At 45.2% G+C, this 23,366-nt stretch overlaps 1 protein-coding gene across 1 annotated transcript; it reads left to right on the top strand.

Annotated features, from left to right (window-relative positions):
• The first annotated feature begins 6,395 nt into the window (after positions 1 to 6,395).
• CUNH16orf89 (chromosome unknown C16orf89 homolog) lies at positions 6,396 to 22,292 on the top strand. Its single transcript, XM_027423906.2, has 8 exons — positions 6,396 to 6,591; positions 7,822 to 7,971; positions 16,022 to 16,172; positions 17,088 to 17,205; positions 17,820 to 17,955; positions 18,979 to 19,083; positions 21,476 to 21,559; positions 21,992 to 22,292. Exons 1-8 carry the CDS (start codon positions 6,396 to 6,398, stop codon positions 22,180 to 22,182), a joined length of 1,131 nt encoding a protein of 376 aa, XP_027279707.1. The 3' UTR covers positions 22,183 to 22,292.
• The last annotated feature ends 1,074 nt before the right edge of the window (positions 22,293 to 23,366 follow it).

Here is a 23,366-nt window from a genome sequence, read left to right on the forward strand (position 1 = left end):
GGAAGTCGTTCCTTTCTCTCTTCCTCCTGCTCTCTGCTCTGCAGTCGCCATGTGACCTGGGAAGAGGATGCCAGCAGAAGGCATCCTCCATAAGATAAGTCTTATGATTATGGATGATAATTAAGACTGAGCTAGCAAGTAAGAAATCCTAGTCATTGGCCAAGCAGCATTTGTACCTAATATAAGTCTCTGTATGTTACTTGGGACATTAACGTGGTGGCGGGCAGAACTCGGGCAGCCTGGCAGAAAGCACCCATGTGGCGGCAGGGCTCAGGAGGCTTTGGTGGAAAGACTTATTGTTACAATGCCCTGCTGTCTGTGCTGAGATGTAATCTCAGTCTTCTGATCTTCACATCCTTGAGTGCAAAGTTCAGCTAATACATTCTTTCACATAGTAAATTTAGGAAAAATTCCTTTCATTTTGAATTGTGTATCTGTATGGGTATGTGCATATAAGTACAAGTGTCTATACAAGCCCGAAGAGAGTGTTGGACTTCTTGGAATTGAAGCTACAAACATTTGTGAGCCACCAGATATGGATGCTGGGAACCCAATTCAGGTCCTCTGTAAGAACAGTACATGCTCAAAAAAAAAAAAAAAAAAGAAAGAAAGAAAAGAAAAAGAAAAAAAGAACAGTACATGCTCTTACCTGCTGAACCATCACTCCAGCCCTACATAGTGATTTTTTTTCTATCTCATTTGAAGAAGGGAAATCCCCATTTGATAGTCAGTTCCCAAGTAGCCACAGTGGAGTCCATCGTGTGTCATGTAATAGCCTCTCTGCTATGGAAACCATCCTCTTGCTGAGAAATACGTTGAGCACATTGTGAAACCACCCATATCCTCCTGGTGGGAGCTGCACCAGTTCATCGGAGGTATGTCTAGAGCCCTCAGTGGCTACTCCTAGACCAGTCCCAGTATCCCCAGGGCTCGAAACAGAACTTGGCAATCTTTCACTAGCTTTTTTAAATGGTCCATGACCTTACTTTCCACAGATTGGGGAAATCAAAGCCACACCATTAGAAAGTATGTGTTAGGCAGAGCAGGAAGCTGTTCAGATGAAAAGGTGTTGATTGCTTTTCTCATTGCTTTGACAAAGCAACCTAAAGAAGCAAGAGTTTATTTTGGCTCATAGTTTGATGGTACAGTCCATCAAGTGGGGGAGGCATGGCCAGAGGAGTATGAGGCAGCTGGACATATTGTGTCCACAGTCAGAAAGCAGAGAGTTATGAGTCTTGGAGCCCAATCCACTTTCTCCCTTTTATTCAATCCAAGATCCCAGGATCCCAACCCATGGTATGGTGCTGCCCACGACTAGGGTCTTCACACACCAGTTAACAAATCTAGAAACCCCCTCAAAAAGATACCCAGGGGTTTGTTTCCCAAGTGATTTTTAGATCCTATCAGGTCAATGGTCAAGATGAGCTCAAAGGGTAATGTGAGATGACAGTAGACCCACACCGTGAGCAGAGTGGTCACTCTTCAGGTCCACTTGAGGCTCCCTGGCTAGATAGACTACATGTACTGGGGGCAGCTACCACTCACCCCAGTGAGCTGCAGAGGCAGACATGGCTTTCTTCAGAAACTTCTCAGATAAAGCTAGGATTCTTGAAAAGAATTTCAAGATGAGTCAAAAAGAATTGAAGTATCAACAAAAATTTTAGTATAGATTTAAGTGTGGGTCATAAGGAAGGGAGAGAGGCCAGGAAGTGGTGGCACATGCCTTTAATCACAGCACTCAGGAGGCAGAGGCAGGCATATCTCTGTGAGTTCAAGGCCAGCCTGGACCACAAATCGAGTTCCCAGACAGCCAGGGCTGCTACACAGAGAAACCCTGTCTTGAAACACCATCCCTGCCCGGAAAGAAAAAGAAAGAAAGAAAGAAAGAAAGAAAGAAAGAAAGAAAGAAAGAAAGAAAGAAAGAGATAAGAGATGCATAAGAGATTGATAGTGGCATATCCTCAAGGATTGGTGTTTTCCCTGACTGAAGAGAATTGTGGACCCTTGCTTCATACTAAGAGCACTGAAGACTTAAGAGTAGCAAAAGCAAAGTAGTTTATAACTTTGCAAACTGGACATACTCAGCCAAGAATGGATGATATGCTGACTGAACACAGTGTTTAAAAAACAGTATTTATAAACCTAACACAAGCTCATTCCTCCCTGTGGTGGTTTGAATAAGAATGACCACTATAAGCTCATATATTTGAATGCTTAGTCATCAGGAAGTGACACTGCTTTAGAAGGATTAAGAGGTGTGGTCTTGTAGAAATAAGTGTGTCACTAGAGGTGGGCTTTGAGGTTTCAGAAGACCAAGCCAGGCCCTGTGTCTCTTTTTTCCTGCTGCCTGTGGATCCAGATATAGAACTCTGTTATTTCTTCAGTATCATGTCTGCCTGAATGCCATTATACTACCCCCATGATGATAATGGGTGAAATCTCTGAAACTATAAGCAAGCCTCAATTAAATGCTTTCTTTATAAGAGTTTCCACTGTCATGGTGTCTCTTCACAGCAGTAGAACACCAACTAAAACAGGATTGGTACCAGGAATTGGGTATTGATGCGATAAGCCTGACCATACTGCTTATTGGTAGAATGTAGACTTTGTATTAGGAAAGCAGTTGAATACTTTAAGTAGGGCTTAATGGACCAAATTAGTAGGAGCATGGAAGACAGTGCTGAGGGTGATTTGAACTGTGGGGGCCTAATTCAAGAGGTTTCCAAGGAGAATAATATTAGTAGGTGGTCTAGAGACCATTCTTGTGATATTTTGGTGAAGAATGTGGGTGCTTTCTGCCGTTGTCCAAAAAAAAAAAAAAAATCTGCCTGAGGCTAAATTGAAGAGTTTTTGGATTAATGATGTTATCAGAGGAGATTTCAAGACAACCTAGTACTGACTGCTCCTGTGGTTAATAATGATCACTTTTATGCAAATCTGCATTGAGCAACTCTTATAAATGAAAACATTTTTGAGGGAGCTCACTTACAGTTTCAGAGGTTCAGTCCATTATCATCATGGGGAGCATGGCGGCATGCAAGCAGATGTAGTGCTGGAGCTGAGAGTCCTACATCTTGACTCAGAGGCAACAGGAAGTTGACTGACACACTGGGTGGTATTCCATGAATAGGAACCCTCAAAGCCCGCCCCCACAGTGACACACTTCCTCCAACAAGGCCACGCCTCCTAATAGTGCCACTCCACTTGGGGACCATTTTCTTTCAAATCACCACACTGAGAAAGGAAAAATACAAAATGTACAGTTTGAGGAGATTAGGAACACCAGGAAGTGTAATGTTGGAGCCAAATCCAGATAAAAAGTTTGAGATGCCAGAGTCATGGGATAATGAACTGAACATCTGAACTACAAGCAAACACCCAATTAAATATTTTATTTTATAAGAGTGACTGTGTCATAGTGTCTCTTCATAGCAATAGAATAGTGACTAAGACACTCCCTTTCCTCACTGGCTCATGGTACAATCTGGGTCTTGTCTTTCCCTCTACTACTTAAATTTGTCTTCTTATCATTGTTTCCTGAACAAAAGCCATGTGCAGGTTCAGCTATGGTCTACATCCTGTTTATATTAAAGATATGATATTATCTTATCATGTCTGCAGATCATTAGGCACCTTGGCTGTCCTTGACTGTTGGTGACTTTTCATTCTAAACATCTAGTTTGGGGGATGGCAGTTAGACTAACTGTTCGGATGAGTAGCTGTTCCATTGGAACCTGCACTTCACCCTGAATTATCAGGAAAACCCCATTCCTGTCTTCTGTCTTTCTGTCTCCAAACCCTGCCTGCTCAGAGAGTCTCCAAATGCAAGAAACAAAAAACAAAACACAGTTCCTCATTCTTGGCAGCTATTGCAGCTTCCTCCCCTGAAGTTGTCAGACACCCAACTCCACGAGTAAACAGCTCAGCTTTTGACCACACTTGGGCACAAACCCAACTTGCAGTAGGCACGTCATCACCCCTTGCCTACAACCTATGAAGTCTTCCTACTTTAATTGCAGGGGGTGCTTCTCGGGCCTCAATCTCTGGGACTGGAGAAATAGCCCAGGAGTTGCTTTTCTCAAATAAACTTGTTATTTATACTTTTTCAATTTGGATTAATCTGGCTTACTGGGTCTGTGGAGAAATTTATTATGGCGTAAGGGGTGGGGAAGGAAGAAAACCTAATAGCTAATAGATTGCCAGTAGGGTTCCAGTATTTTCTGTTTATCAACAATTGGACCTAATCTAACCCGTGCTACTTTTGTTTTGAAAATGAACCATTAGATTTTATTTCTTATACTCTGTACCACTGATCTACATCTTAGCACTCCTTTTATGTTTTTTAGTTTTCAATCAGGATCATTAGGTTGCCTTGGCAAGCCTTGAACTCACTACAGATTATAAGTTGTCCTCAAATTTACAGTGGATCCTACTTCCTCACCCTCCCAAGTACTGTGATCACAAGCATGATCCACCATTTACCTTCATAACTTGAAATCTGTTCCTACTGGTTAAGTGCCACTCTGTGAAAGCTTGTGAATGCAACGTACCTGCCAATGAGTTAGTTCCAAATTTATTTAAAATGAGCAAACCTGTTGGGCACAGTGGCACATGCCTTTTTTATTTTATTTTATTAATATTTTTTCATTTATTTAATATACCAACCAGTTTCCCCTCCCTCCTCTCCTCCCATTCCCTCCCACCCCACCTCCCATTTACCTCCCTCCCCATCCACTCTTCCTCTGTCTCCATTCAGAAAGGGGCAGGCCTCTCATGGGCTTGAACAAAGCATGTCACATCAAGTTGAGGCAGGACCAAGCTCCTTCCAATGCATCAAGGCTGGGCAAGGTAATCCAGCATGGGAAACATGTTTCAAAAAGCCAGCTAAGCACCAGGGACAGGTCCTGATCTCACTGCTAGGAGCTTTACAAAGAGACCAAGCTACACAACTGTCACACACTGACCTGCAGAGGGCCTAGGTCAGTCCTATGCAGGCTCCGTAACTGTTGGTTCTGAGTCCATGAACTCCCATGAGATCAGGTCAGCTGTCTTTGTGGGCTCCCCTGTCATGACCTTGACCCCCTGGCTCATACAATTCCCCTTCCCTTTCTTTAGCAGGACTCCGGAGCTTGGTCCAGAGTCCTAAACTAAAACTAAAACTAAAAGGTCCAGAGCTTGGCTGTGGATCTCTACATCTGCTTCCGTCAGTTACCGAATAATGGCTCTCTAATGACAATTAGGTAGTCACCAATGTGATTACAGAAGGTGGCCAGTTCAGGCACTCTCTCCACTATTGCTAGGAGTCTTAGCTGGGGTCATCCTTGTGGATTCCTGGGGGTTTCTCTGGCACTAGTTTTCTCCCTAACCCTGAAATGGGGCCCCCTATCAAAATGTCTCTTTCCTTACTTTCCCCTTCATCAACCCCCTAACCTGCCTCCCACACCCAGCCCACACAACCTGCTCCCTCAAGTTCCCATCCCCCTAGACCCCCCTTACCCCCAGTTTACCCAGGAGATCTCTTCTATTTCCCCTTCCCAGAGAAATCGATGCATCCCTCTTTGGGCCCTTCTTGTTATCCAGCCTGTGGCAATGTGTTTAATTCTAGCACTTGGGAGGAGGAAGCAGGTGGATCTCTAAGTCTACAAAGTGAGTTCTAGGACAGCCAGGGCTACATAGTGGGGTCCTAGTGGTGGGAATGAAACTTTGGATTTTTTAGTTTCAGTCACCATGGCTAGATCAGCAGTGGGAAACTAGGTCAAGAAAGATAAGGGAGCTGGGGACACAACTGTCAGACAGTGAAGTGCTTTCTGAACAAGTATGAGGACCTAAGTTCAATTCCTAGAGCCTAAATAAAGCCAGGTATGATGGCTCATACTTGCAATGCCAGCACCAGGATGATGGAGACAGGGGGATCCCTGGGGCTCACTGGCCAACCAGCCTAGACTAGTTAGCAAGTTCCAGGTCAATGAGGGGCTCTATCTCAATCAAGGTGGAAGGCTCCTAAGCAGTGACACCATGATACCAGAGGATAGCCCCTGGCTTCCACATGTGCTTAAGCACACACACTCATACACACATGCACACACACACACACACACACACACACACACACACACACACACACACAAGCACAAGCACACACCCCTACTATGCACCCACACAAACTCATACCCATACACACCTATACACAAAGACAACCAGCAAATCTCATATGCCAGACTGACCTGACCATGCCGGTGGCCTTGTGGCTGACCCCAGCAGCCCTGCCCTAGCACTTGTCTCCAAGTCTTCCTGGGGAACAGAGGTGGAGGAAGAGGCGGGAACAAGGTATTTAAAGGATCTGGGAGAGTTCCTGGACTTTCAGGGTGTGACCATCCACCAACAGAAAGCCATTCATGGCCAGGTTCAGGCTGCTTCTACTCCTGCTGCTGGCCCTGCCACCGCAGCCCTCCTCACTGCCATGGCCAGACACTGCACAGGGCGCCATGGCAGGCCTGATCCTGACTGCACTAGAGAAAGCCACCTTGTTCCTAGAGGACAGGCTGCCTACAATCAACCTGGATGGTGTGGTGGGATTCCAAGTGCTGGAAGGTATGTGAGCCTTGCCCCAAGGTGGATTCTAGGAAAGTCAGTTCCCCCAGGATCTAAGACCCCAGAGCCTCCCTCTGGATAAGGTGAGGACCCTGGGGCTCTTCCTGAGTGTGTGGTTCTCAGCCAGCTCTCATCAAACTTTGTAGAATAAGGGCTTAAAGATAATATAAAAAAAGATTTGGCAATTATATTATCAGAAGGAAAAGATTTCTTTGACAGCCCTTTCTGACAGGCTGGGAACAGTAAGGGATTATCACTCCCCTTGCCTAAAGGTGGCTGGAGACAAAACAGGAACCCTCCCCCAGAACATGTCCCTACCTGGTTTCCTTCCCTTCTGACAAAAGCAGCTAAAGGTCCCAAGAAAACAGCCAAGTGTTTGTTAGCTTTGGGAGGCATACGATCTGGAAGGAGTGGGCTGGAAACTGGCCAAAGTACACCAAGACACAATGGTGTGCATGCATATGAGAAATGATAATCATAGTTTACCTCAGGCTGGCTGGCTTTTCTGCTAGGCACAGCATGTACAATACCAAGCACCAGCCGCCATGTTCTTAGGGACCCATGGAGATATCTTAAATGGTAGATGAGTAGACATTGGCCATGAGAACAAATTCATGCCTCCAGATGCCTCTACCAGCCTAGACTCTTCCCTGCTTATCCCTCACATACTGAAGTTTGCCAAGTCGATACAAGAGGCTGAAATTTGAGACTGAAGAGATGGCTTAGTGTTTAAGAGCACTGGCTGCTCTTCCAGAGATCCTGAGTGCAATAATCCCCAGCAACCAAATGGTGGCTCACAGCCATCCATAATGAGATCTGGTGCCCTCTTCTGGCATGCACGCATGCATGCAGACAGAACATGGTATACATAATAAATAAATAAATCTAAAAGAAAAGCGAACTTCATCAGATGCTGTCACAATGGAATATGCTGTCTCCACACATTAGCTCACTTAATCCCTAAAACATCCCCCCAAGAAGTAACAATTTATGGTGATGAAGGAAGAGAGATTAAGTGACTTTTTCTGGCCAGTTGATGCAAAGGTATGAAGAGTAAAGATTTGAACCCAAGCCCATGTCTAGAATCCAAATTTAACCACATCCCCGGCCTAGATCCACTTTATAGGATCCTCATTTCCACTGAGGACCATGACTATAGCCTTGGGTGTTTTCCCTGCACACATGTTTGGTCAGATGTTAGAATGAATGACCTCTGACCTCCCCTTCCAGAGCAACTCAAAGGCGTCCAGGGAAAATGGGCTTCCGACCCCCTGCTGCAGCCTCTCAGCTTTCGTGCTGGACAGCTGGCCAACGCACTGTCTGCTCTACTCCGAAAATCCATCTTCTACCTCAAGCAGAGTGACCCCACATACCTAAGAGGTAAGAGCAGGGTGGGCCTATTGCATCCTGGGTGCTCACTGAAACACCTAGGTATGAGCACCCCCTGAAGCATGGCAGGGTCAAGACAGTCCACACCAGTCACTGGGAAGCCACAGATGACCCAGCCACTTCCTGGCTTTAATCCAGACTTCCCATCCTAGACCAGAGAGACAGATCTGAGGTGGCTTGTCTCTTTGTAAAAAAAAAAAAAAAAAAAGTCCATTGCTTTTGCCCCCTTTAAGGATCCCACAGAAGAGTGGTTCTCAACCTTCCTAATTCTGTGACCCTTTAGTAAAGTTCCTCAAGTGTGGTGACCCCCAGACATAAAACTATGCTCATTGCTACTTCATAATGCTACAGTTATAAATCATAATGCAAATATCTGTGTTTCCCAGTGGTCTTAGGTGACCCCTGTGAAAGGGGGTCAAGACCCACAGGTTGAGAGCCATTGCCACAGAGGCTCCTATGTCATAAGCCTCATTCATCTGTTCCTTGTAGATGGACTTTTCTTTCCCACCTGCCAGTTCCCAAATAACTGACATGGAGACCCAATATTAATTATAAATGCTCAGTCAATAGTGCAGGCTTATTACTAACTAGCTCTTATGACTTAAATTAACCCATTTCTTTCTTTTTTTTTTCTATTTTTTTTTTGTTTGTTTTTCAAGACAGGGTTTCCCTGTGGCTTTGAAGGCTGTCCTGGAACTAGCTCTTGTAGACCAGGCTAGTCTCGAACTCACAAAGATCCACCTGCCTCTACCTCCCGAGTGCTGGGACTAAAGGCGTGCGCCACCACTACCCGGCCAAATTAACCCATTTCTATTAATCTGTGTATTGCCACGTGGCTTATGGCTTTACCTGTCCTCCAGCATGTCTTGTTCCCTCTGCATCTCCTGGCAACCCCTCTGACCCTACCCTTCTTCTCCCCAGAATTCTCCTAGTCTGGTTCTCCTGCCCAAACTCTCTGGCCCAGCTATAGGCCAGTCAGCTCTTTATTAACCAATGGCAGTAATACATATTTACAGTGTACAAAGATTGCTCCATAGTAGCTCCTGGTAGAGATGGGGAGGGACATGTGCAGCACCACTGCTGGCTATGTGACACTTTTCCTAGGAAGACATGAATATTTATTCACCCCACATAGGGGAATGATGACAGACCAAAATAGTGACAGTGAACCAGTGAGTGTATTGGGCTTACTTGAAGGCATATGGGTGAGGAGTTACTCACAGGAGTATGGAGGAGGGGTTACTCACAGGAGTATGGAGGAGGGATCACTCACAGGAGTGTGGGTGAGGGGTTTACTCACAGGCTTATGGGTGAGGGGGTCATTCACAGGTGTATGGAGGACTCACAGAGAATGGCATCATTGAGAGCCCCCCACCCTGCCAGCATGGATGTTGACTTACACAAGCTGGAATGCTACCATCTAGAGATCTAGATCAGGTTCATTTTCTCTACTAATTAAAGGATTAAAAGGCAGGAAAACTCTGGAGCACAGCAGGCAGCAGCTGGGAAAATCTCAAACAGCACAATCCACAAAGTGAATAGGTGTGCACACAACATAGCAACAGAGAGATGGCCCCTAGCAAGGCAGAGGGGGGATCTCCTGGAGGGCTGAGGTCTTAAGGGTCCTTAGTGAGCTGAAATGAGTCCCCTTTCCTTAATTTAGGATTGGTCAGTTTAGATGAAGAAAGGGGAAATGAGAAGCCAATGTCTTTAGGTAAATATCCTAGTCCAGCCTTGAGCATATCTGACCAGCCTGGACCAGTCACCAGGAGGGAGGCCCTACCAGCAGGAGAAAAACCAGGCCATTATCTCAGGCCAGGAGAATGAGGAAGAAGCCATCGCCTTGAATGTCTGTCTGCTGCCCCTCTCCCTGTTGTAGATGGAAGTTTCTGTCTCACTGGGTCCCACAGCCATTTAGTCCCAAATAAATACACAGAAGCATATATTAATTATAAACTGGTCAATGGCTCAGGCTTCTTATTAGTTAGCTCTCTCTTAATTATTAACCCATTTCTATTCATCTGTGTATCTCCACGTACTCTTAGCTTACCAGTGATGTGTGGGCCCCTTGCTTCCTCAGCAGCTACATGGCATCTCTTTGACCCCACCTACTACCTTTCTCTATCCCTGTTTGGATTTCCCACCTGGCTAAATCCTCCCTGTCCATTGGCCAAAACAGCTTTATTCGACAACCAATAAGAGAAACATATATTCACATCATACAGAAGGACCTCCCCTCCTCATCTCTTCTTTTCTGTCTAAATAAAAAGGAAGGTTTTTAATTTAACATAGTAAAATTATATGTAACAAAACAGTTATCAAGCAATAATTATAGATACAATATTTAATCCATTAACAGGTTAAAAAGGAACACTTTAAGGTCTTAAGAGAACCACCTTTGATATGTCCAGTAATGAAAGAGGTTCTATAAGAGCTACTTTGAAGCCTGTGACAATGTTAGATTTAGGGAAATTCAAGGAATCAATAGTCTCATATGGCATCCACTCACCATTTGTGAAGCAGATGATAAACACATGGTCAGTTTATAATAGGGTTATAGATTGGATATATTTGATTAAAGCTGTCCTAGAGCCTGGACCACAATTACAAAGGACTACCTGATTCAGAGAAGAGGCTAAGAATATTGAACAAAAGACTAAAGCTAGAGGTATGGATATCTCCCAAGATCAGATTCTTGGAGGAGATTATGCTACTTTAGAAAGGCAATGTCAATATGATGATCACCTCTTGGGTTTATTCCATGCAGCAGCTTTGAATGCTTGCGACAGAATTGGAGAAGCAAGAAAGAAAACTGATTCTTTTACAAAAGGTATACATGGCCTAAAGGAAGCATCCACAGATTTCTTACAAAGACTGTCATCAGCAGTCAATAGACTGATATCAGACACAGAGGCTAGAAAAATAATTGAAACCACGTTCTTTTGAAAATGCTAATTCCCAGTGCAAAAGGATAATTAGGCCTTCAAAGGCAAGGTCAGAACCTTTGGAGGATTGGATCTGAGATACAATTAATATTGAAACTCATGGTCATGATGATGATACATGGATAGGAGAGGTGATTTCAAGAGGCTCAAAGAAAAATCCACATGTCAAATGTTTTAATTGTGGCAGACATGGTCACCTGAAAATGGATTGTAAACAGGGCATTTCTGGAAACAATTCTTTTTATAAATATAATCCAAATAGAACACCCCTCCTTCCTGGATTATGCAGAAGGTGTGACAAAGGCAAGAATTGAACAAAAGAATGTAGGTCCACAAGAGATTATCAAGGTAATACTTTACTGTTGGGAAGTGCCCTGAGGGGCTTCTCACAGGCCCTTATGCAGAACCCCATGCCAACTTCTGTTCAGTCCTTCCCTGTCACCGTGAAAATCACTTCCCAGAGAAAATCATACTGCTCCACATTATAGAAGAGCTATAAAAGAGAGAACAAAAAAGTCAGAAAAAAATCACAAAGCAAGTATATTGGCAAACTTCTATAAATGAGCAGAGACCAAAATTCAAAATACAAATAAATGATGTCATTAGAGGTCTGGTAGCCACAGGTGTGGATGCAATAATTATGTCATAAGAATCTTGTCATTCAAGCTGGTCTCTTCAGGAGGTAAATACTCAACTTTTAAAGATTGGAACTTTAGCCAGGCGGTGAGGCACACGCCTTTAATCCCAGCACTTGGGAGGCAGAGGCAGGCTATTCTCTATGAGTTCTAGACCAGCCTGGTCTACAAGAGCTAGTTCCAGGACAGGCTCCAAAGCTACACAGGTAAACCCTGTCTTGAAAAAAAATCTAAAGGATTGGAACTTTATCTCAGATAAAACAGAGGGCTAGATGTCTCCAATGTGTAGGGCCATAAGGACTGAGAGGAATAATAAAGCCGTATGTTGCTAATATTGAAATGAATTTGTGGGGACATGATTTATTACAGCAATGGAATACTCAGATAAATATTCCCCCAATCTTATGAACAAAACATAAATTAACATATGGCTCTGAAAAATTTATAAGAAAGTATTATAAAAAACAAGGTAGTACAAGAATGGGAGACAACAGCTGCTAATCTTCCAAAGACACCAACAGCCCTATTTTAAAATGACTGACAGACAAACCTGTATGGATTGTGTGATGGCCTTTAACTACAGAGAAACTGCAAGTTTTAGAAGAGCTGGCAGAGAAGCAACTAAATGCTCAGCATATAGAGGAATCAACCAGCCCTTGGAATTCTCCTGTATTTGTTATTAAAAAGAAATCAGGAAAATAGAGAATAGTAGCAGATTTAAGAGCTGTCAGTAAGATGATACAACCAATGGGCTCTCTACAGTCTGGAATTCCTTTGCCTTCTCTATTGCCTAAAGAATGGCATCTCATAATTATTTATTTAAAAGATTGTTTCTTTCTATACCATTACAAGAAAAGGGCAGAGAAAAATTTGCCTCCACAGTGCCTATTTATAATAATTCTCAGCCTGCTAAGAGATATCAATGGAAGGTTCTCCCACAGGGAATGGTGAATAGCCCCACTTTGTGCCAATATTTTGTAAGGCAACCCTTGGAAATAATATATAAGCAATTTCCTCAATCTATAGTGTACCATTACATGGATGACATTTTATTATCTGATTCAAATGTAAATAATTTAGAAAAATGTTTGAAGAAGTAAAGAAAATTTTGCCGAGTTTGGGATTATAAATTGCTCCTGAAAAAATATGAAGAGGGGATTCTATTAATTATTTAGTCTATAAAATAGTTTACAAAAAATTAGACCCCAAGCTGGGCAGTTGTGCTGCATGCCTTTAATCCCAGCTCCTGGGAGGCAGAGGCAGGTGGATCTCTGTGAGTTTGAGGCTAGCCTAGTCTACAAAGCTACACAGAGAATCCCTGTCTTGAAAAAATAGACCCCAAAAGGTATAAATTAGGAGAGATTGACTGCAGACTCTTAATGATTTTCAAAGATTGCTAGGAAACATTTCCTATCTACAGAACATTATGGGGATAAAACCTGATGAATGGATTAATTTAAACAAAACCTTAGATGGTGACAAGGACTTAAATAGTCCCATGGAATTAACAGCTAAAGCTGAGACAGAATTGGCTTTTGTGGAAGACAAATTACAGATCTGTAATGTGAATTGTGTGGATCTAAAGCTTAATTGCATTTTAGTCATATTATGCTTTAAGCATTTCCCAACAGGAATTTTAATGCAGAGGGAAGATATTATCATAGAATGGATCTTTTTACCACATAAACTGAGTAAAAAAATTAAAAACTTATGTGGAAAAGATCTCTGAGTTTATCCCAAAAGGAAAATTGAGACCTCATCAATTAGCAGGAATAGATTCAACAGAAATTATAGTACCTTTTACTAATGATGAAATTGAAAAATTATGGGTAGAAGGTTGTAGTAATTTTTAGGAGAGATTAACAACAAAAGCAAGAGAATTCAACTTATAAAGAGAGCTGACTGGATCCTTCCCCACATTGCAAGGGAAACACCAATAACTGGAGCCCCTACATCCTATATTCCTGCAAATAAATCAAGAAAGGCAGGTTATAAATCAGAAAAATTAAGCAAAGTGGATCTAAGTCCTTAAATTCTGTCAAGAAGTCAGAATTATATGCTCTTCTCATGGTATTAATGGATCATAAAGAACCTCTCAACATAGTTACTGATTCACAATATGCAGAAGAGTTGTTTTACATATTGAAACCACTGAATTTATACCAGATACAGAATTGACTTCATTATTTATTCAGTTGCATGGCATAATCAGGAATAGGAATCATTCCATATGTATAAAACACAATCCAATCCCATATGGGTCTGCCAGGCCTGTAGCACAAGGTAATCATGAAATTGACCAACTATTGACAGGAAATGTGCTAAAGTCCTCAGAATTTCAAGAAAACCTATGTCAATAGGAAGGGTTTGAAGAAAAAAAAAGACTTTTCCATCACTTGGCAACAAGCCAAGGAAATTATAAGGAAATGTCCTACTTTTTCCTTATATAACCAAACTCCACTACCTGCAGGAAGCAACCCAAAGGGTAGTCAAAGGAATAAAATCTGGCAGATTGATGTGTTCCATTTTGTAGAATTTGGAAAGTTAAAATATGTACACCACACCATTGATACCTACTCAGGTTTTCAATGGGCAAATGCTTTGAGTTTGGAAAAGGCTGAACAGGTAATTACACATTTTCTAGAATTTATGGCCATCCTGGGTATACCTGCACAAATAAAGACAGACAATGCTCCGGCGTATGTCTCTAGTAAAATGAAACAGCTTTTTTTACTTATTATAATATTAATATAATAAAAGCATATTACAGGTATGCCACACAATCCTACATAAATAATATATCACCACACCCTGTGCCTGTCAGATCTGACTAATTCCTGGTATCTCAGAACCAATAAGCTCTCCACATGACGACGGGTCACAGCCGCTTGCAGGCAGCTTGGATAGTTTTAGACACAGTCTTACTACACAGATGAAGTCATGTAATGGAGAGACCAGGCCTTTAACACTTCACCCAACGTCCTCAGAAGCCCCTGTCTGGACAATGATTTCATAAAAGCTCCACTGTACACCCCATCCAAGAGGACTGGGGCTCTCTAGCAACACCTCACAGTTCCATGGATGCTGTGGATTTAGGCAGAACCTGTCCATAAATCCTTGATATTGATTAGGAGACATGTTCATTCCCCGACAAGTGAGGAGCTTTGTGTATTGGGTAAATTTCAGGGTCATAACAGCCACCCTTTAAATATTTTTAAAATTGTTTATGTTTGTGAGTGTTTCACCTGCATATATGTCTGAGCACCACATGCATGCCTGGTGTCTGGGGGTTGTGTATTTAGATAAATCCCATCCCCTATTGATTAGGGGGAATGTTCTGGTTTTGCCGTTTTAGAAGAGGAGACCAGTGACTATGGATGTAGCTCAGTTGGTAGAGTTCTTGCCTAACATGTACAAAGTCCTGAGTTCTCCGGGCAGTGGTGGCGTACGCCTTTAGTCCCAGCACTCGGGAGGCAGAGGCAGGCGGATCTCTGTGAGTTCCAGACCAGCCTGGTCTATAAGAGCTAGTTCCAGGCCAGCCTCCAAAGCCACAGAGAAACCCTGTCTCAGAACCCATCCCCCAAAAAAGTCCTGAGTTCCCTCCCAGCACCATGTAATTCAATTGTGGTGCGTGCCCATCATCCCAGAACTTGTTGAGGTGGAGACAAGGAGATAGGGAACTCAAGGCTATCCTCGGCTCTACAGTAAGTTTGTGGCCAGCCTAGGCTGCGTGAGACCTCACAGAAGAAAGGCAACTGGTGTAATTCAAACTTTATGCTCAATCCAGGCAAAGTTCAGGCTCTGCCACCTGTTGTGGGCTTAGGTCCCAGGAGAGTACCCTGCTAGTTTTATGTCAGTTTGACAAAAGCTAGAGCCATTTATTTGGGAAGAGGGACTCAATGCTGAGAAATGCCTCCATAAAATATGCCACCACACTCCTTCAATCCCAGCACTCAGGAAGCAGAAGCAGGTGGATCTTTGTGAGTTTGGGACCAGCCTGGTCTACAAATTGAGTTCCAGGATAGCCAGAGATATGCAGAGAAACCTTGTCCACTGCCCCCGGCCCAAAGTTTTGCCTGTATTGTGTGTAGGAGAGTCTGTGGTTGACGATTGATTGATGTGGGAGGGCCCATCTCACTGTGGGTGGTTTCACTCCTGGGAAGACATCCTGGGGGCTATAAGAAAGCAGGCTGAGCAAGCACTCCTCCACGACGTCTGCATACAGCCTCCTGCCCTGTTTGAGTTCCTTCCTTGGCTTCCTCAGTGATGGAGTATGACCTGAGAGTCGTAAGATGAAATAAACCCTTTCCTCCTCAAGTTGCTTTTGGTCATGGTGTTTTGTCAGTGGAAACCCCTGCTAAGACAGAGGGGCATCCACTTTCTGGGCTGCAAATAATCATCACTATTGTAGGTCTTGGTTCCTGGCCACTCAGCACACTTTCTTCCTCTCCTTCTCTGCAGAGTTCCAACCGAGCATTCAACCTGGGTTTTGGAAGTTGCCCCATGCCTGGACACGCACCAATGCCTCCTTGGTCTACCCATGGCTGGAGCCCCTGGATTCATTCTCAGAGGAAAGCAGTGATGCTTGCCTGGTGCAACTGCTAGGAACAGGGTGGGTCCTCCCTATCTCCCCAGTACCTAAAAACCCCACAGTGTTCCTTCAGCCACAAGCAGAGATTTGAGAAAATGTAGGTGTGTGTGCACAGCTACTCGGCAATCCTCTCCCACCCTGTTTTGTGCAATCCAGATCTCACTTTCCCTGGACTACAGAGTTTGAACTCCTCCCCAGAGTGGCTTTGTCCAAGGCCCTCTGTGCATAGGACAAAGCCTTTGTCCCCGCAGCCCCCTGCAGGGCCCCAAACACCTCTCATCCAGCCTCTGGGGGCCCCTTACAGACTCAGTGGGTCCAGGAAGGCAATTGAACAGTCTTACTCCCCATTTCCTTCTGTGACTGATGGGCTTGCAGCAAGGCCTAGGGCATTTCAGTGCAGGGGGCAGGGCAGGATGGAGGGGGCACTGTCTTCTTAGCCTCCTTCAGCTGACCCACAGAGGGGCTGCTCTCTGGGTGGTGACCTATACTGTCATTTAGGGCATGAGTAAGTATGTTGAACCCAGACCACACTTCCCAGTCTGCTGGGTTTGAATGGTCCTTTATTTAGGAGACTGATAGGAAAGATATTTGGGGATTCCATGCAGTGATAGGAAGTCTCAGACACTGGTGGCTGTCCAAGCCCAGGACAGTTCAGCATTGCCTCCTCTGAGCTAAATAAGACCAGGACACAGCCAGTCATGGTGTCATATACCTGTAGTCCCAGCACTCAAGGAGGCTGACAAAAGGAGTGGACTACAGCATGAGACCTTCCTTGTCTCAAAACAAAGTAAGACCCGGGACACTTATATTTTATTTGGCAACCCTTGTGCCCAGAACCCTGACCCTAACAATCATGGGGGAAAACCCAGGGGATGTGGACTCTGGGTAGGATGGGAGGGAGCTTTGTCCTTATCAGCTCGGCTTGTGTACTCGCAGGACAGACAGCAGCCAACCTTGCAGGCTCTCCAATTTCTGCAGGAACCTTATGACCAAGGCCGGATGCTCAGGCTACAGCCTGTCCCACCAGCTGCTCTACTTCCTCTGGGCCAGAATGGTAAGTGCTGAGCAGAGAAGGAAAGCCTATTCTCAACTCCTTTTTTCCTCCCACAGCTTGGCGCTGTGTGCTGTGAGGCTCTCTGGCCCACTTTCTAGCAGCACTTGGAGCTGCCTTAGAGTGCCGCCTAGTGTTTGTTCTCATGTCAGGCTCTACCACTATTTACCCACATTGCCCACCCAGGCAAAATCCCCTCTATGGGTAGTGTCCAACCTACGAATGCAGCGCAACACAAAACCAATCCCACTTAAAACATTATAAAGTTTCTGAGAGTCCTTTGTAACTCAGATGATATCAGCTCAGCTTTGTAATTCAGAGGATATCAGCTGAGAATCCAAAAGGTTGGACATACCTTCATGGCATTCCTTTTTTGGAAATAGACTTTGAGGTTTAGGAAGGCTAATTAGTGAGCCACGGTCACTTGGCTCCTAGTGGACAAGCCAGAATCTAAGCTGACTTTGCTAACTTGCAAAGAGGGGAGTGTGGCTGGGAAAGGAGGAGAGCCCTTCCTCCAAACACAGCCCCTACCAGACCAGTTAGAGCTACAGGCCCTCCCTGACTGGGCATGTGTCTCCCACACACCCACTTCCTGGTTTCCTGCTGTCTGTCCCCAGCAAGGGTGCACCCAGGGGCTGTTCCACCAGAGCCAGCACTACATGGATGTCTTCTGTGCCAATATGATGGAACTGAACCGGAGAGCTGAGGCCATGGGATACACCTACCCCACGCAAGACCTCTTCATGGAAAACAGTAAGCCTAACCTTCTTCCCTCAGAGTAGAGAAGGGGGTGTTGACAAGGGGACTGCATGCACACACTGGGATTGCTAAATTAAGCAAGTAAACACAGAAGGTACAGACCTGGAGAGGTGGCTTAGTCAGGAAAGGGCTTGCCATGCAAGCAGGAGGACCTGAGCTTGAGCCCCAGCGCACCAGTGAAAAAGCCAGGTATGGTGACATGTGACTCATGCCTGTAATCCTAGAGGCAGGAACAGGCAGAGCCCTGAGGGCACTGGGAAGGCAGATCAGGTGGATCCTCCCGACTTGGTGGCCAGCCAGCTTAGGTGAATGGGCAAGTCCAAGGCCCCAAGAGATCCTGTCTTCAAAAGTAAGGTGGGCCTGGCTAGATGGCTCAGGGGGTGAAAAGGTGTTCACCTTTTAGCCTGAGGACATAAATTCAGTCCCTGAGATCCACATGGTGGAAGGAGAGAATCAGCTCCCATGAGTCATCCTCTGATCTCTACACACATGCCGACACACAATAAGAAAATAAATAACGTAATAAAAAAGTAAGGTGGACAGTGCTTTAGGAATGACACCGTAGTTAACCCCTGACCTCCACATATACCTTTGCCATATGTTGCTTATTAGGGGCTTAAATGTAACTGACATTGTGTGTCTATTTGTCACAGTGACTGCTCCTTACCCACCAAGTCTGAGCTACTGAGGGAGTTCTGGACAGACTGACCAACTGGCAAACAGACCCCCCACACACTCCTCAAAGTCTTGGAGATAAAGAGAAAGGAAGCCCTTGGGTGGCTGCTTCTTTCCAAATACCTCCACAAAGCCTGACTCCTCAGTCTGGTGATAGGACCAGAGAGGAAAGACTAGGGCCTGGGAGCCTCTGGTGGCCAAGACAGAACCTCCCCACCCTAATCCTAGAGCAGAGGAGACAGAGGCAGGCAGGTCCTTAAGCACCCCTTCTGTGGTGGCCCCAGGGACACAGGGCAGATGGTGGAGACAGGCCTACAGAGGAACCTTGATATTTGTTTGCAGTCATGTTCTGTGGTATGGCTGGCTTCTCCGACTTCTACAAGCTGCGCTGGCTGGAGGCTATCCTCAGCTGGCAGAAGCCCCTGGTGGGATGCTTCGGGAAGCCTGGTGAGTTGTCTATCTGCCCTGGCTGGAAGGATTGGTTGGTGGAGTCCCTGTTTTGGGGAGAAAAGGATGTACTAACACTGAGCACCAACTGTGATTTACAACACGTGTGTGTGTGTGTGTGTGTGTGTGTGTGTGTGTGTGTGTGTGTGTAGGCAAACACACACGCAGCTGGAGATGGGCTTGGCATTCTGAGAGCCCAATTCAGCATGTGGGGAGGCAGCCTTGTGAGGAAGCTTGACTTGCTGCACTTGTGTTAATAAATCCATTCCTTCAGCATTTCCTGAGCATATGTGAATGTGCCAGACATTGTCTAGGTGCTGGGAAAGGGGACAGAAACCCCTTTCTCAAAGAGATATGGTCATGCCAAGTTCTTCCAAGAGCTGAAAAGCACAGTACACTGGAGAAGAAGGCTCTTAAGACAGATGTTATCGGGGAAGACCGCCAGGAAGGGGTAACAGTTGAGAAGCCGGGGATAAGCCTCTTCCAACCATGGGACATGCGACAGTGGGTTGTCTTCAATTTTCTCACATGAAAATAAATGAGCATAGGCATCATCACTTTCCAGAAACTCCCAGATTATGCCCGCTACAGGGCAGGCTCCTGGGAAGTGCCAGTATCTTTAAAGCAGCAATCACTTTTGCAATAAGAAGAAAGCTGAGGCGTGGTGGTGCACCAAGACATGGTGATGTGCTAAGGTGTGGTGATGTACTAAGGCTTGCATGGTGATGACTAAGACAAGGTGATGTGCTAAGATGTGGTGATGTGCTGAGGTGGTGGTGGTGCACAAAGGTGTAGTGGTGCACTAAGATGTGGTGATGTGCAATGGTGACGCAGCCCTGTCATTCTAGCCACTGAAGAAACTGAGGGCAGAGGATGAGAAGTCCAAGGCCTGCCTGGCCTCAGAGTGTGTTTCAGGCTGGCCTAAGCAATTCAGTGAGACCCTGCCTCAAAATAACAGTTGGAGGAGGACACTTCAAGTAGACTTAGGGTGTCTTTGTCACCAAATATGATGACCTAGTTCCTGCAGTAGAAGAGAATTGACTCCCACAAGTGTCTTCTGACCTCTGCACACATGCCACATGTCACCCCCAAATCATTCAATGTAATAATAATTTTATTTAGGTGTATGAGTGTTTTTCCTGAATGTGTCTGTGTACCATATGCATGCAGTACCCACAAAGATCAGAAGAGAACTCAGGTCCTCTAGGACTGCAGTTACAGAGGGTTGTGAGCTGCTATGGTGCTAGGGTCCTCTGGGAGTGCAGGAAGTGCTCTTGACTGCTGGTCTGTTTCTCCACCCCTGATAGTAATTTTAAAAGGGCTAGGTGGCAGAGTGCAGGCCCAGCATGTGCAAGTCTCCAGATGCAATCTAAAGTATCACAAAAATAAATAAACAAAATAATAAGTAAAAGAAGTTTCAAAGCCGGGCCTTGGTGGCGCACGCCTTTAATCCCAGCACTCAGGAGGCAGAGACAGGTGAATCTCTGTGAGTTTGAGACTAGCCTGGTCTACAAGAGCTAGTTCCAGGACAGCCTCCAAAGCCACAGAGAAACCCTGTCTCGAAAAAAAAACAGAAGAAGAAGAAGAAGAAGAAGAAGAAGAAGAAGAAGAAGAAGAAGAAGAAGAAGAAGAAGAAGAAGAAGAAGAAAGTTTCAAAAACAGCTCTCAGTGGCTGGCATCTATAATACCAATGCTTGGGAGGCTGAGGCAGGAGGATTGTTATAATTTCTAGGCCAGCTTGAGCTATGGAGAACCTATTTCAAACCAACAGTTTGGCATGGTAGCACACGCCTTTAATCCCAGAACCAGAGAGGCAGAGGCAGGAAGATCTCTATGAGTTGGAGGCCAGCCTGGTCTATAGATCAAGTTCCAGAAGAGTCAGAGCTACATAATGAGACACACATCTCAAACAAACAAAAACCCAATATTACCTTGGTTTGTAAAATGCAGAGTACTAGGACACTTAAGGAGTGAGTGGTCCGATAGGGTGGGCCTTCGCATTTCTTAGGAGCCCCCTAGAAGTTCTGATGTAGGAGGTGGAGTCTAGAGGACAAACACGGTCCTGTGGTGGGCTCTGTAGAGAGACACAGGCAGAAACCTCTAGAACAGTGGTTTTCAACCTTCCTAATGCTGTGGCCCTTTAACACAGTTCCTCACGTTGTGGTGACCCCCAGCCAGAAAATCATTTCATTGCTACTTCATAGCTGTAATTTTGCTACTTTTACAAACCTTAATGTAAATATCCAATATGTAGGATATCTGATATACAACTACCAAAGGGGCCAAGCCCCACATGTCGATAACCCCTGCTCTAAGTCCCTAAAAGGGCAAGAGGCTTATTGAGTGAGAGCTAAAGTCTGTCCTGAGAACTTTGCCTTTGCCTCTTCTCCAGATGCAAAGGGGGAACTTCCAGAAAGCCCTCCACATCAGCAGGGCATTCTAAGAAGAGTTCGAAGACGGGAAAAACTGTTCACAGGTGACAAATACCCAGGGGCTCACTTACCTATCACCCAAGCAATCAAGCCTTTCACCTGTTTGGTGGTTGTCATTTCCCCCAGCACAAGGGGATAAGACCAAGGGTCTTGGGCATGTTGGTGAGTGCTCTACTATTGAGCTTTCCCACCTCTGTTTGCTCCCTTCTGACAGTTTGCCCTCAGTGGGAAAAGGCCTGAGCCTTACTTGTAGGAGGCAAGGGAAGGGTTGGCATCTATGGTGGTCTTCTTAGTTCTGTGCAGGACACCAATATGCCTACACAGTGCCGTGGTCTTCTTAGTTCTGTGCAGGACACCAATATGCCTACACAGTGCCTGGCAGATCATCTGGGGAAACCCATGAAGCATTTATGATGGAGGGGAGGGTATTGAACAAAGGGCCAAGTTTGCTCCCAAGACCTCTCTCCCCCCAACAGATGGCTGTTCTTGCCACAACACAGCCACTGCAGTCGCAGCCCTGGGAGGCTTTCTCTACATCCTGGCAGAATACCACCCAGACAATGGAGAGCCGCATCTACCCACACAGTCACCAGAGAGCAACTATCAAGATGGTGCTACCACGCTTGAGATGCAAAGGATTGGCAGGCCTCTTGGCATTTCTTCTTAGATCCTGGAGTCAGGGGTCACATGCTGAGAGGACATCTGGGGAAAGTGAGCAGCTATAACCCATCACCATGTCCAGGTGTTTAAAAGTTTCGAGAGAGCAGGGCCAGGGAAAGCAAGGTTGGAGAGTGGGGTTGTCCAGATGTCAGCAGAGTACATAAAAGCATATAGTCAATTGCAGCTGAGTCTTTTGTCTTTTGTGTATATGTATCAGATCGTTTGTTTGTTTGTTTATTTGTTGAGACAGGGTCTCACAGGGTATCCCTGGCTGGACTGGAGCTCACAGAGACCTGCCTGCTTCTGCCTCCCAAGTAATAGGATTAGATGAGCATGTCCAGTTGGGTGTCAGATCTTGATGTGTAGTCCAGATTGGGCTCAAGATCCTCCTGCCTCCACTTCCAGAATGCTAGGATCACAGGTGTGTGTCACCACACCCTGTTGGGAGTTGGGTCATGTTTCTTAGCCATAAGGACAATCTTGGATGACTTCAGGGTCTGTTTTAAGTCCCCAACCTCAGTCAACACAAATCCTGAATGGACCGATGTCCTACTCTGTTCTCTGTAACTATAACAGGATTTATAAGCAATGGAGGTTTATTTGGCCTACAGTTCTGGAGTCTGTGAAGTGCAGGGGCATGGTACTATAATCAAGTGAGGGCCTGTATGCTGCTTCATAACATGGCAGAGTGGCAAAGAACATGTGTAAGACAGAGATGGGGAAAGAGACTGGAGTTAGACAGACCCATGCCATAATAAGAAACACTCCTGACAGCAAGGCATGAATCCTACCAGAAGCACCCAGAATCAAATCTCCTCCTAACAGTCCCTGTCTTAGTTTAGGTTTTTATTGCTGTGAAAAGACACCATGACCATGGCAACTCTTTTTTATTTATTTAAATTAGAAACAAGCTTGTTTTACATGTCAATCCTAGTTCCCTCTCTCTCCGCTCCTCTCCTGCTCCCCACCAACCCCCTATCCCATCCCCTATCTGCTCCCCAGGAAGGGTGAGGCCTTCCGTGGGGGAACTTTCAAAGTCTGTCATATCATTTGGAGCAGGGCCTAGGCCCTCCCCTAACCACAGCAACTCTTATAAAGAAAACGTTTGTGGCGGTGGCGTATGCCTTTGATCCCAGCACTCGGGAGGCAGAAGCAGGTGGATCTCTGTGAGTTCGAGATCAGCCTGATCTA

The sequence above is a fragment of the Cricetulus griseus genome, chromosome 7 (assembly GCF_003668045.3).
Source record: "Cricetulus griseus strain 17A/GY chromosome 7, alternate assembly CriGri-PICRH-1.0, whole genome shotgun sequence".
NCBI lineage: Eukaryota > Metazoa > Chordata > Mammalia > Rodentia > Cricetidae > Cricetulus > Cricetulus griseus.